General features: G+C 42.6%; 1 protein-coding gene across 1 annotated transcript; it reads right to left on the reverse strand.

Annotated features, from left to right (window-relative positions):
* Positions 1 to 5906: 5906 nt before the first annotated feature.
* On the reverse strand, positions 5907 to 21629 carry LOC122661054 (elongator complex protein 6-like). Its single transcript, XM_043856365.1, has 3 exons — positions 20774 to 21629; positions 15705 to 15709; positions 5907 to 5918 (listed from the first exon to the last, which is right to left on the reverse strand). The coding sequence occupies exon 1, from the start codon at positions 21587 to 21589 to the stop codon at positions 20804 to 20806; it is 786 nt and encodes a 261-aa protein (XP_043712300.1). The 5' UTR covers positions 21590 to 21629; the 3' UTR covers positions 5907 to 5918; positions 15705 to 15709; positions 20774 to 20803.
* Between the last annotated feature and the right edge of the window lie 301 nt (positions 21630 to 21930).

Raw genomic sequence — 21930 nt, forward strand, 5'->3', positions numbered from 1 at the left:
GCGTTCACAAGAAGGGCAAGCCGAGTCCGAGATTTATAGGACCTTTGAGATCCTTGCACGGATTGGACCGGTGGCATATCGGTTAGCACTCCCTCCATCTTTAGAAGGTGTGCACGACGCCTTCAACGTATCCATGTTGAGGAAGTATGTCCATGATCCAAGCCATGTATTGACGCATGAACCACCGTAACTTGCGGCGACATGTCCTATAAAGAGTCGCTCGAAAAGATTTTGGACAGCAAGGTTGTTCATCTTCGCAACCGCCCATTCATTATGTGAAGATAAAATGGTGCAACCATCGGAAGAGGAAGCTTCTTGGGAGGCAGAGGTAGAGATGCGGGCGAAATACCCTTTTCTTGCCTATCTACAAGGTACATCAAATTTCGAGGACGAAATTTCTTATAAGGTGGGGGGATGTTATACCTGCATTCAGGATATAATTAAATATCATTTCTTCTCGTGACGTGTAGATACCGCGCCATGTATCCGGGTGACTGTTCTCCATGATGGTCAAACCTAGCTACAAAATCGTTGACCACAACACGGTTTGCCTGTGGAGGAAAGATTCCTCAACCGCCGGGGGAAAGTTCGTTGACGGCGACTCGTGATTACCCTCCAAGTACCAGCCGAAGCGAGGAGTTCGAGAGAGAGCATCCCGGACCGTCACCTCGCTTGGATATTTCGTTGGTGATGAGCTTAGCATTGCCGCGTGGCGTTGTTGGGGTCATGGGTAATAAACCATGACAGGGGAAAGGTAAGTTCTAGCCTCAAGACTTATTAATTATTCTTCCCATGGTAACCTCGGCGCGGGTCCGGGCTTGAACCGCCGAGCTATTTCATGAGAGAAGGGAATAATTTAAGTTCGGGTCCCGCGTACCTTTAGGAAGTATATTGGGGACTTATACCCATCTCATATGAACCCATCTAAGAATGGGCTTTTCCCTAATTGAGGTTGTGGGCAGGCCCATTTAACCTATTGACCCAATGATGGGTTATTCCATCCACTTACCCACATAGGTTAATGGGTTGACCCATTAAGCCTCATGACCCATTTGACTAGAGGTACCCAAATACCCATTTATTATAAATGAGTCCATGAGGGAGAGAGAGAACATTACTTCTCCTTTACTATTCTCTTCTACCCTAAATCGTGGAGGAGAGAAAGAGGAAAGAAAGAGGAGAGGAAGAGAAAGAGGAAGGAGAGAGAGGCTTGGAGGAAGGTGGAGACCCCATTTCTTGGGCCATAAATCGTGGAGCTCTCATCTTGGGGGTAGGTAAGCTTCTTCCTTCTTCTATTTTGGGTTTTAAAAGGGGTTGGGTAATGGGAGAGATTGACCTAGATCTCTCTTGGAACTTAGGAGTAGATGGAGCTTTAAAGCCAAGCTATGATGGAGTTAGTTCACTCCATTATGAGCTCTAATGTGAGGGTTCTCATTGCCTTTTGGGAGATTTAAGGTTGGACCCTAATGAGCTTAGGATGGAGTTTTCTAGAAGTCCTTGTGCTTTAAAACCACTTGAAATGGGGTCCTTGGAGGGGAATCCTTCGATTTTGGACCTGAAGGTGTGAGGGTTTACATGTGGTTTCGCACTGCAAGAAACCACCTCGAAATTACCTTCCCGAGAAGGATCTCGTGAAGGTCGGATTTACACTCGGATTCGCTTTTTCAAACCACATCTCGCATCCGACCTTGACAAAAATTGTCCCGAGCCCCCGTGAAGCTCGGATTTACACTCGGATTCCGAAACCACATCCGCATCCGACCTTGACTAAAACTCCGTCCCGAACCCCGGCTTCCTAGGATTTACATGTGGTTGCAGAATTTGGGCATGAAACCACTCCCCGCAACCACTTCGCCTCTCGAAACCTTATACTTAAGTGTTTATGGGAGACCTTTTGGGGATCCGTTCCTTTCGTCGTGTAGCCTTATTCCACTCTTTGTATAGGTTAATATATTCACTTTTGTGGCTTATTGCTTGATCGAGGCGACAACCGATAATCGTGGTGCTTGGCGTATACGTAGTGAGTGGGTTTGGTTGTTTGGGCTTGTTATTATTATTGCACTATATATTATGTACTCATTATAATTAATAAGCATGTTTGCGATATTGCATAATTTTATATCTATTTGTTATAATGTTGATTGGTAATGTTGTATCTTGATGGGTCTCGATCGGGGTACCTGTGTGCGAACCCGAACTCTATAAACATTTATGAAGAAATTATGTTGAATGTCATGTTGAATCAGATGCTGCGGCCGTCGGCCGTAAGGGCACTAAACCGGATGAAAAGTTGATGCGCCCGGATTACCTCTGGACGATAGGACTTGCATGTAGTATATTGTGGCTAGGATTTCACACCCTTATGCTACGACCCTTACCAACAGGGGTTTAGGTGTTGGGTAATCAAGACACCGGATTCTCGTGGAGGTGGGAGAGGCCGCCATGGTAGTATTGGTTATCGTGGGTCCGCCACCGAGTGGTCTTGGAGGCTTCGATCGGCGAGGGTCCCACGTGACAATTGAGGTTTCATTGTGGCGATAAGTTAAGTGACCCACAGTGTCTCCGAGTTGTCACAGAGCATATGCCATTGACTTAGTTTGTTTGTTAGGTGGAAAAATGGACTTAACATGTGCATGCATCATTGACTATGTGAATTGCGTGTTTGTGCATTCCCATCCCCTCACCTGGCTCTGGAGCTAACCCCTCGTGCGCACACTTTTTAGATTATGGTGCGGTGACGGATATCTCGCGGGACTTGGAGTTCACCCGGGATACGATGAGATCGGTGAGGAGGAACCGGACGCCGTGTTTGAGGAACATGGCGACGGGTGTCCTTGCGATGATTGTGCCTACGGGCCGTGAGGATATTCGGGACTCGATCCCTTTTTGATTACTTTTGAGGCTAAGGCCTATGGTGAAATACTTATCGTAATACCATTTTTGATAGTTATTAGATGATCATTGGAAATGTAACTAATTACCGTATTTATCATCTAGCTTTGAACATCTTGTAACTATTCGATTTATACGCTTCCGCAATACTACTGATCCTTGGAATGTAATATTCCTCTTTTCTGCATTCTAATATTATATGGTGTTAATATTGGATATGACTGTGCGTTGGGACACTGTGTCAGTGATCCGAGCGGTTTAGTAGGATGACACGCGTCGTCCTAGTCACCCTTTATATGATATTATATTCCTTGTCTGGAATAGGGGCGTGACAGGTGGTGGTTGTGGTTGTGGTGGTTGTGGAAGTAGTGACGGTGGTGGTGGCAATGGCAATAGTGGTGGTGGTGGCGGTGGTGGTGATGGAAGGGTAGTGGTGGTGGTGGCGGTAGCGGAGTAGTAGTGGTGGTGGTGGTAGCGGGGTTGTAGTGGTGATAGTGGTGGTGGTGGTAACGACTAACAGGGTAGTAGTGGTGGTGGTGGCGGTGACAATGGTGGGAGTGGGGTGGTGGTCGTGCGACCATTAGGAAAAGAAGGGTGGTGTTTTATTTTTAGCATAAAATTACTACCTTGCCTATGAAATTAACCATGTGCTCATTCAAGAGCATGAGTGTTAAATCAAATGAAATAGAAATTCTGAAACAGTTCCTCAGTTATTTCTAAATTTCTATTCAACTTGATTTCTATTTCACTAAAATAAGGTGCAAAAATCAAACCAAACAATTTTAGAAATAGAAATCACCCCTTAAAATTGAAATAGAAATCATACCAAATCAGGCCTAAATCCACACATTTAGTGCACACAGCAAGATTTTTTTTCTTCAATGAAAGTGCGGATATACACAACTTGGACACCACGCAAGATGACTTAGCAGACGGATTCAAGACTTCTTCTTGGTTCTTGCAGTACAAACAAACGGTGACTAGATACTACATGTGACTTGCACAGCAAGAATTCCAATCACACACGTGGGTATCCTCAATGAGTTGAGTTGGGTTTGATATTTTTCTTTCAATAGCCAGTCAAAATACAACCTCTGCCTCGTGAGGTGGGCAGATAGATAGAAAGGGGCAGCCTTCTTTTTTTGTACTTAATAAGTTAATAATCGATTTTTTAAGAGGCAAAAGCTTTCTATATAAGGGGTACATGCATGCTAGTCTTGAATCAAGCAACTGATGGTGATTGAAGTAGAAAACCACATTATGGCTGCTCTTTGCACCATGCCACTATGGCTATTCCCCTTCGAGCTCTCCTTCCATTGCTTCTCATTCTAAAGAGTAAACAAGTGAGGAGAACCAACCTTCCTCCTGGCCCTCTTAAACGTCCCATCATAGGAAAGTTGCACCAACTTGATAAGCTGCCTCACACTCTCTAGGGCAATTCTCTAAAGAATATGGTCCAATCATGCTTTTTCATAATTCATGGAATTTAATAGATTTTGAGGGTTTGGTGTTCTTAGATTTTTGCTGAACTCCTTAGAAGCCTCGATTGATAAGCTGACACTAGCTATTTTCAAGCTAATGGAGAAATGAACATTGGGAATGATGGAGTATTTCAATAAGATCAGAAAATCTTCAACTTTTCACCTTCTTAGATGATGAAGGCATTATTGTAATAAAATTGCAATTTGGAAGAATAGGTTTTACCAAACATCATTTTCGTACTAAACACATTCTTGAGACCGTTACCAAATGGCCATATCCATACACAAAACGTCGTTCCAAACTAAAAATGCAAAAGAACGTTCCTAACCAAGAACGGATGTTCTTTATTAAGACCGTTACCAAAAGTAGCCTTAGTAAACACATCTGCGAGTTGCTCCCAAGTTCTGACATGCCTTGGAACAATCAACCCACTCTGCATCTTTTCTCGAACAAAATGACATTCAATTTCAATGTACAACAAATGAATATTTTTTCTCAATGAACTATTCTTACCTTGCCAATTAGGGTTACAAAATAGACACCCAAAACGATGGAATACAACGAATGAGAAATTTTTCCCGATGAACTATTCTTACAATGCCTATTAGGGTTACACAATAGATACCCAAAACGATGGAGTACAACGAATGAGAAATTTTTCTCGATGAACTATTCTTACCTTGCCCATTAGGGTTACACTGTAGATACCCAAAACAATGAAGTAGAACGAATGGGAAAAACGGAATAAAGCGTTTGGGTCACCGGTCTATTTTTATGTGCCCCTGAAACAAATCAGGTAGAAAAAATAATTAAAACACCTATTTACGAAACAAGGTTTTCCTTTTTTCTTCAATTTTAAAATGTTTCAAATGAAACAAAAGAAGGAAAAATTGCAAATGTGTGCCCGATAATTCTTGAAGACACCCTAAGCTCCAGAGACCACTCTTGCTTGCGACATCGTCTTCTCCAACAAGGAGATCTGTGAGGGTCTTCTCCAACAAAACCCTAGTTTTGCTGGGAGAGTCTGTCCCTCATCGCCCAAGCTACCTCATTGCTCATTGCTTCATGCCATTCTTCCTAACCGAAACCGAAGCGAGTGGGTAGAACAAAGCTCCATTGAACTCAGGTAACCTCTGCTCATCAGATCTTCTTTGTTTGTTATCTTCTTCGTCTTTTTCCTCTATCCAGCTTCTTCTGTTATTTTCTTCTCTTTCTTCCTTTGCGCAGCTTCTTCTCTTCTTCTTCTTCTGTTAAATTTTTTGTTTGCGATTATAGCATTGTACTCTAATTTTTACAGAAACCCTAAGACTCCAAGACATTGAAAGGCTTTTCCCCACCGATCGAAGGTCGACTCTCCACTTTTGACCTCTCACACACCGATCCAAGCTCCATCGGTTAAACCCCTCTTTGCTTCCTCATATTCATTTAAAAAAATCCTATGTTATTTGATTTTTTTGTCTTCCGATCTGGTTCTTTGGTAGTTTTGTAAAATGTAATGGAAGAATTGTAAAAAATTGGAATAACTATACAGAAAAATCATCTTTCTTTCTTTTTTGCTTTTTGTTATTTAAATCTAGTTCTCTGCTTTTTTTTTCTTTTTTTTTTTTGTGTGTAATGTTAATGGAAGTTTTTGGAAAAAAGATCTGGTTCTCTGGTTGTTTAATGGAAGAAATTGAACAGAAATGGAAGAACCGTACCTTTCCTTCCTCTTTTGTTTGAATTTTTTTTGTCTTCCGATCTGGTTCTATGGTTGTTATGTGAAATTGAAAAAAAAATGGAAGAACATTTGGGTGTCTGGTTGTTTTTGCTTGTTTTTATTCAGACCTGTGAGTGTGTGAGTATGTAGGGCAGCAAGGGGTGGGGGTGTGTGTGGGTGTATGAGTGTTTGTAGGGGCAACAAGGGGTGGGTGAGTGTGTGTGTGTGTGTGTAGGGGCAGCAAGGGGTGGGGGTGAGTGTTTGAGTGTGGGTGTGTGAGTATTTGTAGGGGCAGCAAGGGGTGGAGGTGTGTGTGTGTGTGTGTGTGTGTAGGGGCAGCAAGGGATAGGGGTGAGTGTTTGAGTGTGTGTAGGGGCAGCAAGGGGTGGGGGTTTATACTGCATTTCAAGATCGATTCATTCCTCAATAATTGCTCATTTCTGATTGATTTGTTTTAACATTAGCTCATGCTTTGACATGGATCCCTTTCTCCTTTCTCTGTCTTATCTAATAGGTTTTTGGTTTTTGTCCTGTTTCTTCATGTTTCTATCAACTATTTCTGCAGTACTTTGAAGATTCTATTGTTATTAATGCCCACATTAGGCTCTAAAGTTAATATAAATCTCAGCTCACATTGTGATTTATCGCATATAAACGCCCCACACATGCTTGAGTCCTCCATTTATGTGTGTACATGGTTGTATTAGGACAGAATGGCCAACTATCTGGTTTTATTGATAGTTCTAACATATTAGTATAGTTATTAGTCACTTGATGGCATCTGCTGTTAGCATTCAGTAATTTTTAGTGTATGGAGAAGTTGTTACATTTACTGAAACTCGCACGTGAACCACCAAGGAATCAACAATAGGATTAAACTGGGCAAGGGGTGGGTGAGTGTGTGACTGTGTATAGGGGCAGCAAAGGGTAGGGGTGAGAGTGTGAGTGTTCGTAGGTGCAGCAAAATGTGGGTGTAAATTTATGAGTGTGTCAATGTGTGTCGGGGCAGCAAGGGTGTGTGAGTGTGTATAGGGGCAGCAAGGGGTGGGGGTGAGTGTGTGAGTGTTTGTAGGGCAGCAAGGGGTGAGGGTGAGTACTCGGATGTGTGAGTGAAATACTCAACTTGAGTGAACAAAAAGAGAAACTTGCCCAGACTGTATGAAGAGTGAGCTGCCACAGAAACTTGCCCTTTTAACCATTACCATATCAGTCATCACACCCTACAATGTCCTTAGGAAAGACTCAACTCCTACAACTGTTCTAACTCAGAATAGCCAATCTATCAAAATTGGTTCAGTCCTAACTTGAGTGAACAAAAAGAGAAAAATAAAAGTTGACCCCCATAAACATGATTGTTTTATATGATACCAATCAGTTTGGGATGAGCTAGACTATATTTGTTCTCCACATTGGGAACAAACAAACTAAAGTTAAATTGATTCCATGCTTCTAACATGTGTAATGTGGTGCTCTCCTTTGATTTTTGCTATATTTGCTTCTTAATCACCAATCACTTATTGAATGGACTTATACAGATCGACTTGAAGAGGTAGGACTTCCTCTTGGTCGGACAGTCTTTATTGACCTAGCCTACCCTTTTGTTGTCCATCTATATTTTTTGGTCCTTTCCTCCCTCCTTTTACTCCCATTGTATAGACAATTCATAGCCAATTCAGATTGTCTACGGCGCAGCTGCCCGTAGCGGTCTATGCGGTGCAGACTGAGCCGTGAGTGCAATGACCGCCTTACCCCTATTCAGCCAAGGAGTTCGAGCAGGGGTAAGGCGGTCTTTGCGCACACGACTTAGTCTGTGCCACTCAGACCGCTACAGGCAGCGTGCCATAGAGGATCTATATAGAGGGCTTTAGTCTGTTTTTTCCTCCTTCCTTTTACTCCCACTATATACACGACTTCAGTCTGTTTTTTTTTTTTTTATTTCTTAATAACTTTGAACCCTTTTCACTTTATATCAGGAATTTATATCACGGAAGTGCCATATTGGGTACCGCATCAGTCACTGCCCATATCAGACTGATTCGAGATAAAATGATTTATGGTTTCAAACAAGTGCGTGGGTCTAGAGTGATTCTCTATGCCCACAAGGTTCGGATTCTCTTTTCTTGGAGAATCTGTGAATTGTGTTGGGCGTTTGTATATTGATTGTGGTGCTGGAGTTCGATGGCACCTGAAGTTAATGCCTAATAGGTGGGGAAGTTAACACTCATAAATTTACACCCACCCCTTGTTACCCCTACAAACACTCACACACCCGAGCATTCACCTCCACCCCTTGCTGCCCATACACACACACACTCTCACACACCGAACACAACATGCAGAGATGTTCATTTATGATTGTAAAGAAAACCATGGTCTCCTTAAGATGTAGTTTTAGAAGTAAATTGAATGCAATGAATAACAAGAATTAGGTTATTTGTAAACTTCAAACTGTACTTGTTGGGTCTTTAGCTCGAATTGGTAGAGTACTTGGAACATGAGCATGTCTCAAGCATGTTTTAAGGGAATGGTGATTCGAATCCAGCAAGATCTTTTTTGGATAGTCATATATACATGATCATTGTAGATGTTTTCATCTTAATTTTAAGTAAGTATAGTCAAGTGATGACATTTCTGTAATAATTCATTAATTTGGTAAAAAATGTTTCAGAATAGGTTTTACCAAACGGAAATGTGTGTGTGTTTTTTTTTATATTCTAAAAACGTTTTTGGAACAAGTTTACCAAACACCATTTTAAAACCCAGATACATGTATATAGGGAGCAGTTTATGGTTCCAAAAGTCGGTTAACCTTTTGGGGCTAGTGTGTGGTTTGTGTGATTAAACTTCACTTTGTTGTTGTTTTATAAAAAAAAAACACCCAGATACATGTTTCCAACACAGAAACAGAAAAAAATGATTAAGGTAAAAAACACCTGTTCTGGAACATAAGCGTTACCAAACGCAACCCAAAAATCAATCGTATTCACTAAAGGAGAAGGATGATTCAACATATAGGGATTAGGGATTAGGGAAAAGGAAACAGACAAGATTGCCCTCACAATGGAGCCTAAAGGGAGTCTTGGGATTAGACCCAGGCGCTAATCTCGCGAGACTCTGTTTTGGGCCCACAAGGCCACAACATACATTTTAACATTCCCCCTCAAACTGGAGCATATATATCAATCATGGCCAGCTTCTTACAAATATACTCAATCCTCCCATTACCCTTAGTAAATACATCTGCAAGCTGCTCTCCAGTTCTGACATGCCTTGGAAGAATCAACCCACTTTACATATTTTCTCGAACAAAATGGCATTCAATTTCAATGTAGAACAAATGAGAGTATTTTTTTTCAATGAACTATTTTTACCTTGCCAATTACGATGGAGTACAACAAATGAAAAATTTTTCTCGATGAACTATTCTTACCTAGTCCATCGTTTTGGGATGTATTTGATTTCAATAAACTGAAAAATCAAACACTTGTTACCCACGGCTATGTTTAGAGTTGCTATAGGATTTATTTTATTTTTCCTTTTAGAATACTTATGTTGAAGCCCGAAACCTACGATTATCTCATTGTGGGGATTCAGGATTTTTATCTGCTCCATTACTGATACGCTCCATTTTGCTCCATTACACCCTTAGATGGTACAAAATAGATCCAATGGCTAAATTTAAATTGAAACTGAGGAAGAGAAAGCAGAGAACCCCTGGCATCTTCCCTTAATTATGATGATGGGTCCTAAAAGTGCTAGCTTTTTTTATGGTAAAGCGTGAAAGGAAAGGAATGACAATTTCTTTAATCTCTGGTAATCATGTTCAAGTCACTAAAGTCATGGATTTGCTTCTCAAGGTCAGGAGCAATGACCTTGTGACCCCTCGACCTAAGCAACGTGGCAAGATTATGCCAACACCAACTCCCATGACAAGCTCTGTGCACAAGCACCAAACTAAAACTAATGGACAAATAATGTAGATAAAGGCCATGATGTAGTCCATAACTTGACACAAAGAGAGAGAGAGTCATTAACACAACGAAAATGGTTTAACTTTTTGCCATTCTTCCTACTGAATAAAAAAAAGGGCTCATGGTCTCTGTGCCGCGGCGCATGCTGCGTTCAGACACATGGGCCTGCCACTTAGGGGGCCAGGGTGATCATTGCACCCACCCCATGTGTCTGGGCGCAACCTGCGCCCCGCACAAAGAACATTCTTCCTCAAAACAAATATGAACTACAGCTTTCTAAATAGTATGACTAGTAGATTACTCAGTAAGAAGCTTCACTATACAGTAGACTGCTTCTCCTCAGTAGACTCTTTCTTGAATGCACTGAAAGAGGCATAATCGACTTGTTCTTTGCACATATTGTTCCTATTCCATTCTGATGTAGTTGAGCCATTTTGGAAATATATTTGATTTCCATAAACTGAAAAATCAAACATGCAATGTAGAACAATTTCTTACCTTGCCAATTAGGGTTAATACCCAAAACAATGAAGTAGAACGAACTTCTTTCACTATTCCCGACACCACCCAAGCCCCCATTTATTTAGCTACAATGGTTTTTTTATTTGAGCTTTAAAATCCAGGTTACCAAGACAAAAACCAATATTCTAGGAAGCTTAAAAGAGATTGAGGTTGAAGGTTGTAAGTACCGTGGTCCTCGGGACGAGGGTTCCTCAGCCGTATGGCGACAGTGATTGGCTTCGATGAATAACGGCATATCATTCCGATATATCATCATGGGGATTGGGATCCTGCTTTATAAAGAAATGGAGTCACCACCTAGGATTAGGGCCTAGGACCCAATGGGTGTAGCCCCATCCGGGGTTAGCGGAAAGGGCTACTTGATTCCATATGGTCTGGTCAGAGATTCAAGGTAAGTAGTCAGGTTACAAGGGTGGGAAGGTGTTAGGGACCCACCTCACCCGGATAAACCGGTCTTTCTACTAGATGCTGGTTTTTGAATATTCTTCCTTGATAATATATCTTATACTAGCATGTAAGGCTAAATTATGATACACTAATCTTGACAAAGGAAGAGAAAATCATTTATTATGTACACTAAACGAGTTGCTTTAATTGTCTACATTATGCCAAAAATAATGAAAGGGAAAGAGACAGATACCTGTCTCGAAATGCAAGAAATAAATGAAAGCGCACCGAGGGCAAAATATGTGATGTCCCACGGCTCAGGTGGAGACGGACGATCGGCTTCTCTCTCTCTTGTCGGACAGAATGAGGCTATGCAAGATGAGTTTTGTCACTCAGACTTCGGGCAGAGTAACGGCTATATAAGAGATTCTTGTTATCTGTATACAGACAGATTAACGACTGTAAAGGGGCTTTTTCGTTATCCGTACACTGACAGGATAACAATACCCAATAGAGGAATCGCTCTATGCTTGGATGGGTAACCGAAGGATCTACCCATGTCGAAGAACTCCACTCACTCACATACTCACGAGGAAAAGACGGAGGAAAAGAGGGCGAAAAGGGGAGAAAACAAGCCCTGGAGGGTCTCCTTACCCGAGAAAAGCTTGACAAATGAGGGGGGGAGACCCTCCTATTTATAGGGAGGGGTCCCCTCTCTCTCCTGGCTAGATAAGTCCTCCACGGCGCCGTGGGTGACGTCAGCAGGCTGATGTCACACCCCCTCATGGCGCCGTGGAAATCCGGTACACATCCCCACGGTGCCATGGGAATGCACCCACGATGCGGTGGGAAGGCGTCCACGACGCCGTGGGAAGGCGTTCACGACGCCATGGGAAGAGTCCACGGCGCCGTGGGAGCGCAGTGCCATTTTTCCTTATTTTTTGGGTTTTTGACTCCCTTCTGACTCTTCAGGAAGGGTGAGCAGTACCTCCTTCAGCATTTGATAAAAGGGTCTTATAAGTCATTTTAGGGATGTTAGGGTGATTTGGTTTAGATGTAGGGATAAGAGTCCTTCTTGAGAAAAATACCGATGTCTATCCATGTCCTGTTGTCATCATCGCCGGGGGGTGACAAAATTCAGTGTCTACAAAGGTGTTTTAACAGTAAATGCCCCAACAGTAGCAATAGTGCAATGAAAGAGGCTAATTCACCTCCCGCCATGGAAGTTACACATAAGACCCACCAAATAACTAACCAAACGTGTAAAGCAACACGTAAGATTGAGAGAGAACTATGTTTATTCAATACACTAAGTGGGGTTTAAATACCCGATTATAGATTACAATCAAATACAAGAGATCTCTATGATAAAGGGATTAGATGGGAGAGATAGACATGCAATAGGAAACTAATACAATAACGTGAAAAGGAAACTAATACAATAATGTGGGAAGTAAGAAGTATAGGAGAAGAGAAACACTGGAGGGCAGGTGTCGTGTGTGAGTGGGTTCCCAGTAAACCCACTAATACTCCCCCTCAAGTTGGAGCGTGGACATCGAGAATGCCCAACTTGGACCTTAGAAAAAGAAAAGTGTCACGACCCAAAGCCTTGGTGAAGATATCTGCAAACTGCATGCGAGAAGGAATGTGGGCCGTAGAGAGACAGCCAGACTGGATACGCTCACGTACAACATGACAATCAATCTCGATGTGTTTAGTACGTTCATGGTACACAAGATTTGCGGCGATGTGTAGAACCGCTTGGCTGTCACAAAAGAGGCGGATGGGGCCAGTGAATGAGACACCGAGATCATGAAGGATACTGCGTAACCAGACGAGTTCACAAGTGGCATGAGCCATGGAACGATACTTAGCCTCCGTCGAAGACCGGGAGATGGTGCTTTGCTTCTTGGACTTCCAAGAGAGAGGACTACCACCAAGGAAAGTAATATAACTGGTGATAGAACGGTGGGTAGCAGGACAGGCGGCCCAATCCGAATCTCAATAAGCCGAGAGCTAGAGAGCACTATTAGAAGAAAAGAACAACCCAGTACCAGGTGCGGATTTGAGATAATGAAGGATCCGGAGGGCAGCGTCCCAGTGAGGCTGACGAGGCGCCTGCATGTACTGACTGAGCGTTGTAACTGCATAAGCAATGTCAGGGCAAGTAATAGTGAGATAGATCAAACGCCCAATCAAACGCCGATAAGGTGAGGGATCATCGAGCAAAGTGCCTGTGTCAGGAGCCAAACAAAGATTATGTTCCATGGGAAAATCAACGGGCTTGGTAGCAAGCAAACCCGAAGAAGCAAGTATGTCCAAAGTATACTTGCGTTGACTGATGAAAATGCCGGATGGGCGGCGTGCAACCTCAATGCCAAGGAAGTATTTGAGACACCCAAGATCCTTTAAGTGAAAAAGCCGATCAAGAGAGGGAACTAAGTCTTGAATGATGGAGATAGTATCCCCAGCCACGACAATGTCATCAACATAGATGAGGATGGCAATAAAACTAGAGGCAGTACGCTTGGTGAAGAGAGAATGATCAGCCGAAGATTGGGTGTAACCAGCAGCTAAAAGGGCCTTGGAGAGGGTGGCAAACCAATTACGTGAGGCCTGCTTAAGGCCATATAAGGACTTCCTGAGTTTACAGAACCGATGGTCCCCTTGCTTTGGATAACCTGGAGGAAGTTTCATATAGATATCCTCCTGAAGCTCACCATGAAGAAAAGCGTTGTTGACATCCAACTGATGAAGATGCCAACCACGAATAGCGGCAACGGCAAGAAGAGTGCGAACCATGGCTAATTTGGCAACAGGGGTCAAAGTGTCAGTGTAGTCCAAGCCCTCCTGTTGCGTATATCCATTGGCAACGAGGCGAGCCTTGTAACGCTCAATGCTGCCATCGGCATGACGCTTGACTTTATAGACTCACTTACATCCAATTGACCGTTTACCTGCAGGAAGAGACTGCAAAGACCAAGTGTTATTCCGTTCTAGGGCACTAATCTCATCAACCATGGCACGACGCCAGTGGGGGTGTTTAGAGGCCTCAATGTAAGTGGTGGGTTCATGATCAGAACTAATAGGAGATAAAAATGAAAAATGGGGGGGGGGGGAGAAAGATTATCATAAGAAATAAAATGTTGAATAGGGTAAGGGGGGTTACTTGTCGCTAAAGGTGTTGAAGGGACGGGACCCGATGCAGTGACAGAGGAGCAGACATAGTCGTCGCGAAGACAAACAGGTAAAGTGTGTGCGCGAAGAGAGCGGCGCGGGGGGGAGGGGGAGGGGGGAGGGGAAACCGAAGGCTGGGGGGAGGAAACCAGAGGGGGGGGGGCGGTGAAATAATGCCGTCCAATGGGGGGAAACCAATGTCAGGGGAAGGGAGAGGGAGGACAGGGGTAAGGGGATCAGCAATAGCCGTGGAAAAGGGAAAATGGGACTCATAAAATGTGACGTTGCGTGAAACAAAAATTTTGGACGCATGCATATCATATAAACGGTACCCCTTTTGACCAAAGGGATAGCCAAGGAAAATACAACGCGTAGCACTGAGGTCAAATTTGTGACGACCAAGGGGGTGCCTGTGGGCATAACATAAGCAGCCAAACACACGGAGATGGGCATTAGACGGGGCATGGCCAAAAAGTAACTCGTGTGGGGATTTCCCTTCAAGGTTTGGGGTGGGAATGCGATTTATTAAATAAGCCACGGTTAAGACACAATCGCCCCAAAACTTGAGAGGAAGGTGAGCCTGAAAGCGAAAGGCGCGAGCCACTTCAAGGAGGTGCAGTTAAATTGGGTGCAAACCATATGATAAAAAGCCGTGAAAATGGCATAAGTGTCCGATTTGTGACGCATGAGATAAACCCAAACAGCACAGGTATGGTCATCAACAAGGATCAAAAAATAATGGGCGCCAGATAGGGACGCAGTGGGGTAACCCCCCTAGATGTCACAATGAATAAGAGCAAATGGCTCAGTGCTATGTGCTTTACTTAAAGAAAAAGGCAAACGAGTATGTTTTGATAAATGACAAATATCTCAAGGGGATGGGGAAACAATAATATTAGAGTGTTGCTTAGGAGAAAGTAAAGGTATTAAATGGCAAAGACGGTCCGGAGAAGGATGGCCGAGGCGAAGATGCCACAATGGAGAAGGTGGAGAGCGCACAACTGTAGAAGCGGTAGGAGAAGGGGGGGTAAAATAGTACAAGCCATCACGCATCGTGCCCAACCCAATCAGCCTCTTCGCAGACAGATCCTGCAAGACACAAAAAGACGGAAAAAAAGTGATAGATCAATTTAGAGAAGAAGTTACCTTACTGATAGAAATCAAATTAAAGCGAAAAGCAGGAACGTGTAAAACATCCGTTAAAGTGATGTGGGGGCTAAGAACTTTGGAGCCAGGATGGGTGATGGGTAGGGTGGCACCAGTAGGCAAGCGGACGGGAGCGGCCTGAATAGGGTGAGCGTGGGAAAGACCAGGGAGGTCACAGGTCATATGATCGGGGGGCCCACTGTCAAGTATCCATGAAGATGAAGACGTACCTGAGACGGAGAGGTTGGCGGCAGTACCTGCAAGATGAGCAGTGGAAGTAGATGAAGTGATCTGCAGAAGTGTCAATAGCTGCTGAACCTGATCGGCTGAAAGCCCAGAGATAGGAGCGGTGGGCGGTGCTGGCTGTACTGGAGACGCTGGCGTGGCAGGCAGAGAGGCAGTGGCGACAGCAGCCTGAGGCGAGGCAAAACCACGCCCAGAAGCAGAATTCGAAGATGGACGCCTACCCGGGCGTTGGGAACCAGGGGGGTAGCCATGGAGAACATAACATGTGTTGCGCCAATGACCATGGCGTTGGCAATGATCACACCAGGGGCGCTTGCGCGGCTGACCAGCATGAGTGGCAGGAGGACGAAGGGCTGGAGAAGCAGCCATGGCTGCGGTGTCAGGCGTGGAAGGAAGCGTGAGAGCACGCTGCTGTTCCTCTTGAAGGAGGAGATGATAACAGCGATTGACATCCGGCAGTGGCTCCATGGAAAGGAGCTAAGATCGGAGAGCCGCATAACCATCTGAGAGACCCATCATGAATTGGTAAACACGGTCTGTTTGAGAGTCTAAAGAAGAAGAAAGAGTGGCACCACAGGAGCATGTAACAGGTGCAGCATGGGAAGCCAATTCATTCCACAACACCTTGAGCCGTGTGAAGTAATCAGTGAGATCGAGAATCCAAGCCCTGCTGAATGGTAGCAATGGATCGCTTGAGGTGAAATATACGAGGAGCGTTGGTGCGAGAGAAGCGTTCCTCGAGATCTTTCCAGACTGAAGAGGCATTGTCGGCATAGATAACGCTGTTGGCCAACGTCGGAGAAAGAACATGTAAGATCCAGGACAAGACCATGAAATTACAGCGATCCCAAAGCTGAATCGCGAAGGGTGGCGCTGCTGGTTTGGGGAGGGAGCCATCCACAAACATCATCTTATTTTTGGCATATAGGGCCATGCGCATAGCACGTTTTCAGGTAGGGTAGTTATCCCCAGTGAGAGGGGTCGTCACAAGGAGAGTGCCAGGATTATCAGAGTGATGAAGTTGATAAGGAGATGAAGGAACGACAAGGGCAGCGGTGGTGGAGGATTCAATGTCGTCAGGCATGGTGGTGGTAGTGATGAAGAATGATCCAGGAAAGAAAAAAAATTGCAGAATTTGTATTCAAATTAAACGCTCTGATACCATGTAAAGAAACACGTAAGATTGAGAGAGAACTATGTTTATTCAATACACTAAGTGGGGTTTAAATACCCGATTGCAGATTACAATCAAATACAAGAGATCCCTATGACAAAGGGATTAGATGGGAGAGATAGACATGCAATAGGAAACTAATACAATAACGTGAAAAGGAAACTAATACAATAACGTGGGAAGTAAGAAGTATAGAAGAAGAGAAACCCTGGAGGGCAGCTGTCGTGTGTGAGTGGGTTCCCTCTAGTAAACCCACTAATAAAACGTTTACAATTATACCTGGATGAACACAAGATAGATGGAGAGAAAGAGAGACTGGAGAGCACAGTTTGGAGAAGATGAGGAAAATTTGAAAGATTTAAAAAAGGGGTTTTAGGTTAACATCGAGAGAACAAGGAGAATTGCGTAAGGAAGCAACATCGATGGCTGGGGATCCCCAAAATGGCTAACAATCGGAGGGTCCATATTTAATAGTAAGGGGTTCACACAGATCGCTGGCGTGATGGGAACCCTATTTTTTTATTAGCCTTTTATACACGAAGTACCAAAATTATCCCTCATTTTCAAAATAAACAAATCAAAAAAATGAAACACAAGTCCTACTTACGGTAGTTGTAAATAATTGCTTCGCATATTTCATCAAAAAAAAAAGAAGATCATTGCTTCGCATAGACCTACACTTGCATGAATGTGCATTTGTAGAGGTGTCAATTGTTCGGTAGACCTGATCGAGCCCGCCCAATTAAAGCCCGTATCGATCCGATCATTAAACGTGTCGGGCTTAAGCCTATTATAATTATAATGCTTATGGTGTTGGTTTTAGCTTTGTGGTTCCTAGAGGTGTCAATTGGTTAGTTTGGATCGATTTTGGTTCAGTTTCATGATCCGATAAAGGTATTTCGGTTTTGGTTTATCTTATTAGTTCAGTTGGTTTCAATTTCTTTTAAAATCGGTTTGATATCGATTTACCATACAAATATATTTCATTAATATGAAAAAATATATGTTTTGTATTGACTTTTAAAATGGTATCAGTTTCTTAAGAGTTATATTGGTTTGGGTTCGGTTCCGGTTTGATTTTCTAGGATCAGTTTGATGCGGTCCAATTTTGATTCGGTGTCACAAAACCAAAATCCGAAACATGATCCCATAAGCTCATATTAGTTTTAGTTGGTTCAATCTAACTTTTGACAATTCTAGTGTTGCCACAAGCCATTAAATAAGGAGAAAAAAAAAAAAAAACTAAGGCTATGTTTGGTTGCCAAAAAAATTTTGCGTTTAAAGGGAGAGATAGACATATAAATCAATCATTGTGGCATTAATTTTATTTTATTATGCTTTTTCTTTTCTTGACCTCCAAATATAACCTAAGAGATCAAGTTACCGGTAAACTACAAGAATTTGAAAGTTCAGGCCGTCATTTAAAACCAGCTTGAGTTAACCCTCAGTCCCCTTAGTTGGGCCCAGGCCCGATCCGGCCCTGACTCTGGGCCAAAAAAATCCAACACTGAGGGTCGGGCCGGGCTGACCTTGATTGGCCCTGATCATGGGGGAAAGGGAGATCTGCATGGACTGGCCAAGCTGGGAAGAAGAAAAAGAAGTAGAGGATGAGGAAGAAAAGAAGATGACAAGGTCGGGTTGGGCCGGGCCGGGCTCAACCTTAACCTGACCAGACCCTGACTCAGGGTCAAAAATTTCCAACTCTGACCCGTCCTCAGGACCAAGGTATCTCAACCCATGCCCTGTTTAGGCTCAAGGCAGGCCAAAACGGGCTCGGGCTATCAGGGCCAAACTTGCACCTCTAGTTTGAGTAGCAAATTCTGGCCAACACCATAAGCATGGTTGGTTTCAGACCTTGAATAAAGTTTGAGAGTTCACCCATATTTTACAACGAATCAAAGAAAGAATGAAAGACAGGAAGTGAAGTGTAGGGTATCCTCTAACAAGAGAAAGACCTGTTTTTTTTGGAAAAATTACGCTACCGTCCCCTAAAGTTTGTATTAAATACAAAATGACTCCCTGTGTTTTTAAATTATACAATCATACCCTTAAGTAGATGGTGTTAAATAATACTATGTAAAATGTCAACTTTACCGTCTTCTAAAATCATTAACCAAAAACAATTTAAAGGACAAAAAGACCCCATAACAATTAACAAAATGGCGGGTTGAGTCCCGTCTTCTTCAATCGACCAAAGGAGAGGGCTTTGACCATTGCTGCCGCCATAGTTGCACCTCATATTTCCAACTCTCAGCCCATGAACACCATCAGATGCCATAAAATCGACAACCTGATTCGTAAGCACAAAAACCCTAGAAATTTTGTTAAAAAGTAAAAAGGAAGCAGTTTTCTGTCCGGGAGTGTGGCCTACATCAGCACTCCCATGTGTCTATCTCTCTCTTCCTTAAAACAAGGGGACAGAGGTGTCTTTTCACATGGGGAGGTGAGAGATAGACTCATGGGAGTGCTGACGTAGGCCACACTCCCGGACAGAGAACTTTTCCCCTAAAGTATAATACCTTTTCGCCTGCGATTTCAACTTCCCTGAAATCCTGAAAAAACAGAGGCAACCTTCGCTTGAGATCAACCGGGGTGTTCTCGAATTCTGAACGTAAGAGTGCCGCAATCGAATCAATCACAATCAACTTCACTGGTAATTTTGAAGGTGGGTCTGTGAGCAGAGCATCAATTGTGTCCAATAGAAGAAGTAATTCTTCAGCAGATTGAACGGCACGAACAAAGATGAAATCACAAGGATCTTGATGGGGAGAGAGGTAGGGTTGAAATCACAATGCAGGTTCGAACCCGAAGGGTTAATTTTAAGGATTTTGATTTATCCAGAGAAGAGAGAGTAATTAGGCTAACAAAACAAAACAAAACAAAACAAAAAAACAAAAACCCTGAACTTTACGTTGTTGTCTCCCTTCCCATAAGAGATAACCCAAACCCAACAGCTGTTATCGACTACTAAAGTGTCCATCTGTCACAGTAACTCCAACTCCTCGCATCTAAACAGTCAACACTACCAAAGCCTGAAACTCCATTAAGGCCACAATGTAGTGATTAGCCACCGACGCCACACATACGGACTGTTAAAACCATTCAATTATTTCCTAATCCCTTTGTATCTGCAAATATCTTAAGAGCATTCCTGAAGAATAGAATGGGGGTTCAGCAACCAAAGACTTAATCGCAATTCACCATCAAAATTAATTGGGGAATAGAATCAAATTGGAACCGTAAATGATGTCTGGTGAAAGTGGATGTCCTATGAAAATGGATACCAACCACTACATTGTTAAAATGAGGAGAAGGAAGAATGAGAATGAGTTATTTTTTTGGATGAATATATTTCTACAACTTTTTTATTGGGCAACATCCAATCCGTTCTACTCTGTTTATTATTCTGAAAAAATGCTGCAAATCAAAGCAGAAAATATAGTTTAGAGTAATTGAATAAATAAACACTGGCTATGTAAACACGCAAGTTTCAAACAAATTTTTCCCTAACATAATAGATAAGTCTTCAGTAGATATTTTCTATTTCTTCTAAATAATTTTGGCACCTATCCAATCCAATCCAATCAAATTTAAAAATTGATATCAAATTAAAATTTAAGAATTGATATAAAAAATTTCATCTTAAAAACAGTGTATATTGGAGAACAAAGCGTAGGAATATACTTTAGGGAGAACATCGAGAGAGAAACAAATCAAAAAAATTTCCCTCATTTTCCAAAATAAACAAATCAAAAAATTGAAAAACAAAGTCCAACTATTTCCGTAGGCAGTAGTAGACCCAGTAGTCCCATTTGGGAGAAGAACCGTCTTGCTACGTTTTGGGCCTCTAATTGCATAGATATAGGGTTAGAATGTGAGTTTGTTCCGGTTCCTAATCGGTTGATAGATCTAGAACCAGACCAATAAACTATTCAATGGACTAGTTCCAGTTCCTAATGGGTTGGTTCGGACTACAATGTACATTCAGACACTATCCTATCTAAAGAGATTTGAGAGAAACTGTTGCACCTCACAAAAAACAAAATTTTTTTTGCCAACAAACAGAATTCAATATATAAAAGGAGCAGGAATCTATGGCTTCAAGCCTTCTCAGGATCGACTCCCTGGATAGAAGTACTCAACATTATTTTCCTTGATGTTGAAGTGGAAATTACATACTCTGTTCCTCAAACTCCCCTGCTCATCAATAATTCTCTTGTTAATAACAGTCAACTGTCCATGCACATCAGGCGCTAAACCAGTAACCAAAGGCTCTGCCTTTATCACAACATCAGCAAGATATTCCATCTGTAAAATAAGTGTAGGGCCCATCATGTCTGAATAGATGTCCTCATGATTAAGTATTACTAGTGAGCAACCAAGTTCTGAGGTTAAGGTGTGACAGTAATGCAGAAAGTCTACGACATTATTTGAAGTGCCATTAGCAGCTACCTCCATAAGAGATATATCATCAATCATAATGGTAATGCAGCTGTTCTTGTATTCAGGCGAGATACTAACAACTTCCAAAGCTTTTTGGATTTTCCCATACAAATCAACCACTCGATCTTGATCACTGTTTCCTACATCTGCATTTGGATGATGCAGCTTAGGCATGTCAAAGAAAAAGAATCTACCATTATCCCTGTGAGTGACTAAGTTGCAGCTAAGCTTTCTTAAGATACGCTCGTAGTGAGAAAAGGGTTGTGCAAAAGCGACAAAGAGCACTACACCATAGCTGTTGGGAGATAGGGAACGTTTTATCAACTGGTGAAGAACGAACGCTCCACTGGTCTCAACGCAGTCCTCAATGAGTACGACTCTCCCAGTATGTAAATCCACAGTTGCATTGTTGAATCTTAGGGCTTCATCGAGCACATTCAAAGAGTGATCCATGTCTCTTCTTCAACGCTGGTTGAAAGATTTGAAATTGGAAACAGCTCAAATCCGCTGGCAGTTGAGAATTGAGAGAGAGGGCTACAGTTTTTGGCGAGGACAAAAAATGAAGATGATGTGTCTAAGCTTTATCACATAAGTGGGAGACCAGTTTTCCACTCAACTCGCCTTCCTGAAACCCAGTGATTTTGTTCCTATTACACCTCAATTTAAGAATGATAAGCTAAGAACATGTTCAATTACAAAAGTACAAAAGTGAAGATGTTATTGAAGATAGCAAAGGAATTACAAAAGAAGTTGACTTCAAGTGTCAATTGACTCCATGAAGAAATGGAGATGAG

This window comes from Telopea speciosissima, chromosome 5 (genome assembly GCF_018873765.1).
Source record: "Telopea speciosissima isolate NSW1024214 ecotype Mountain lineage chromosome 5, Tspe_v1, whole genome shotgun sequence".
Taxonomy (NCBI): domain Eukaryota; kingdom Viridiplantae; phylum Streptophyta; class Magnoliopsida; order Proteales; family Proteaceae; genus Telopea; species Telopea speciosissima.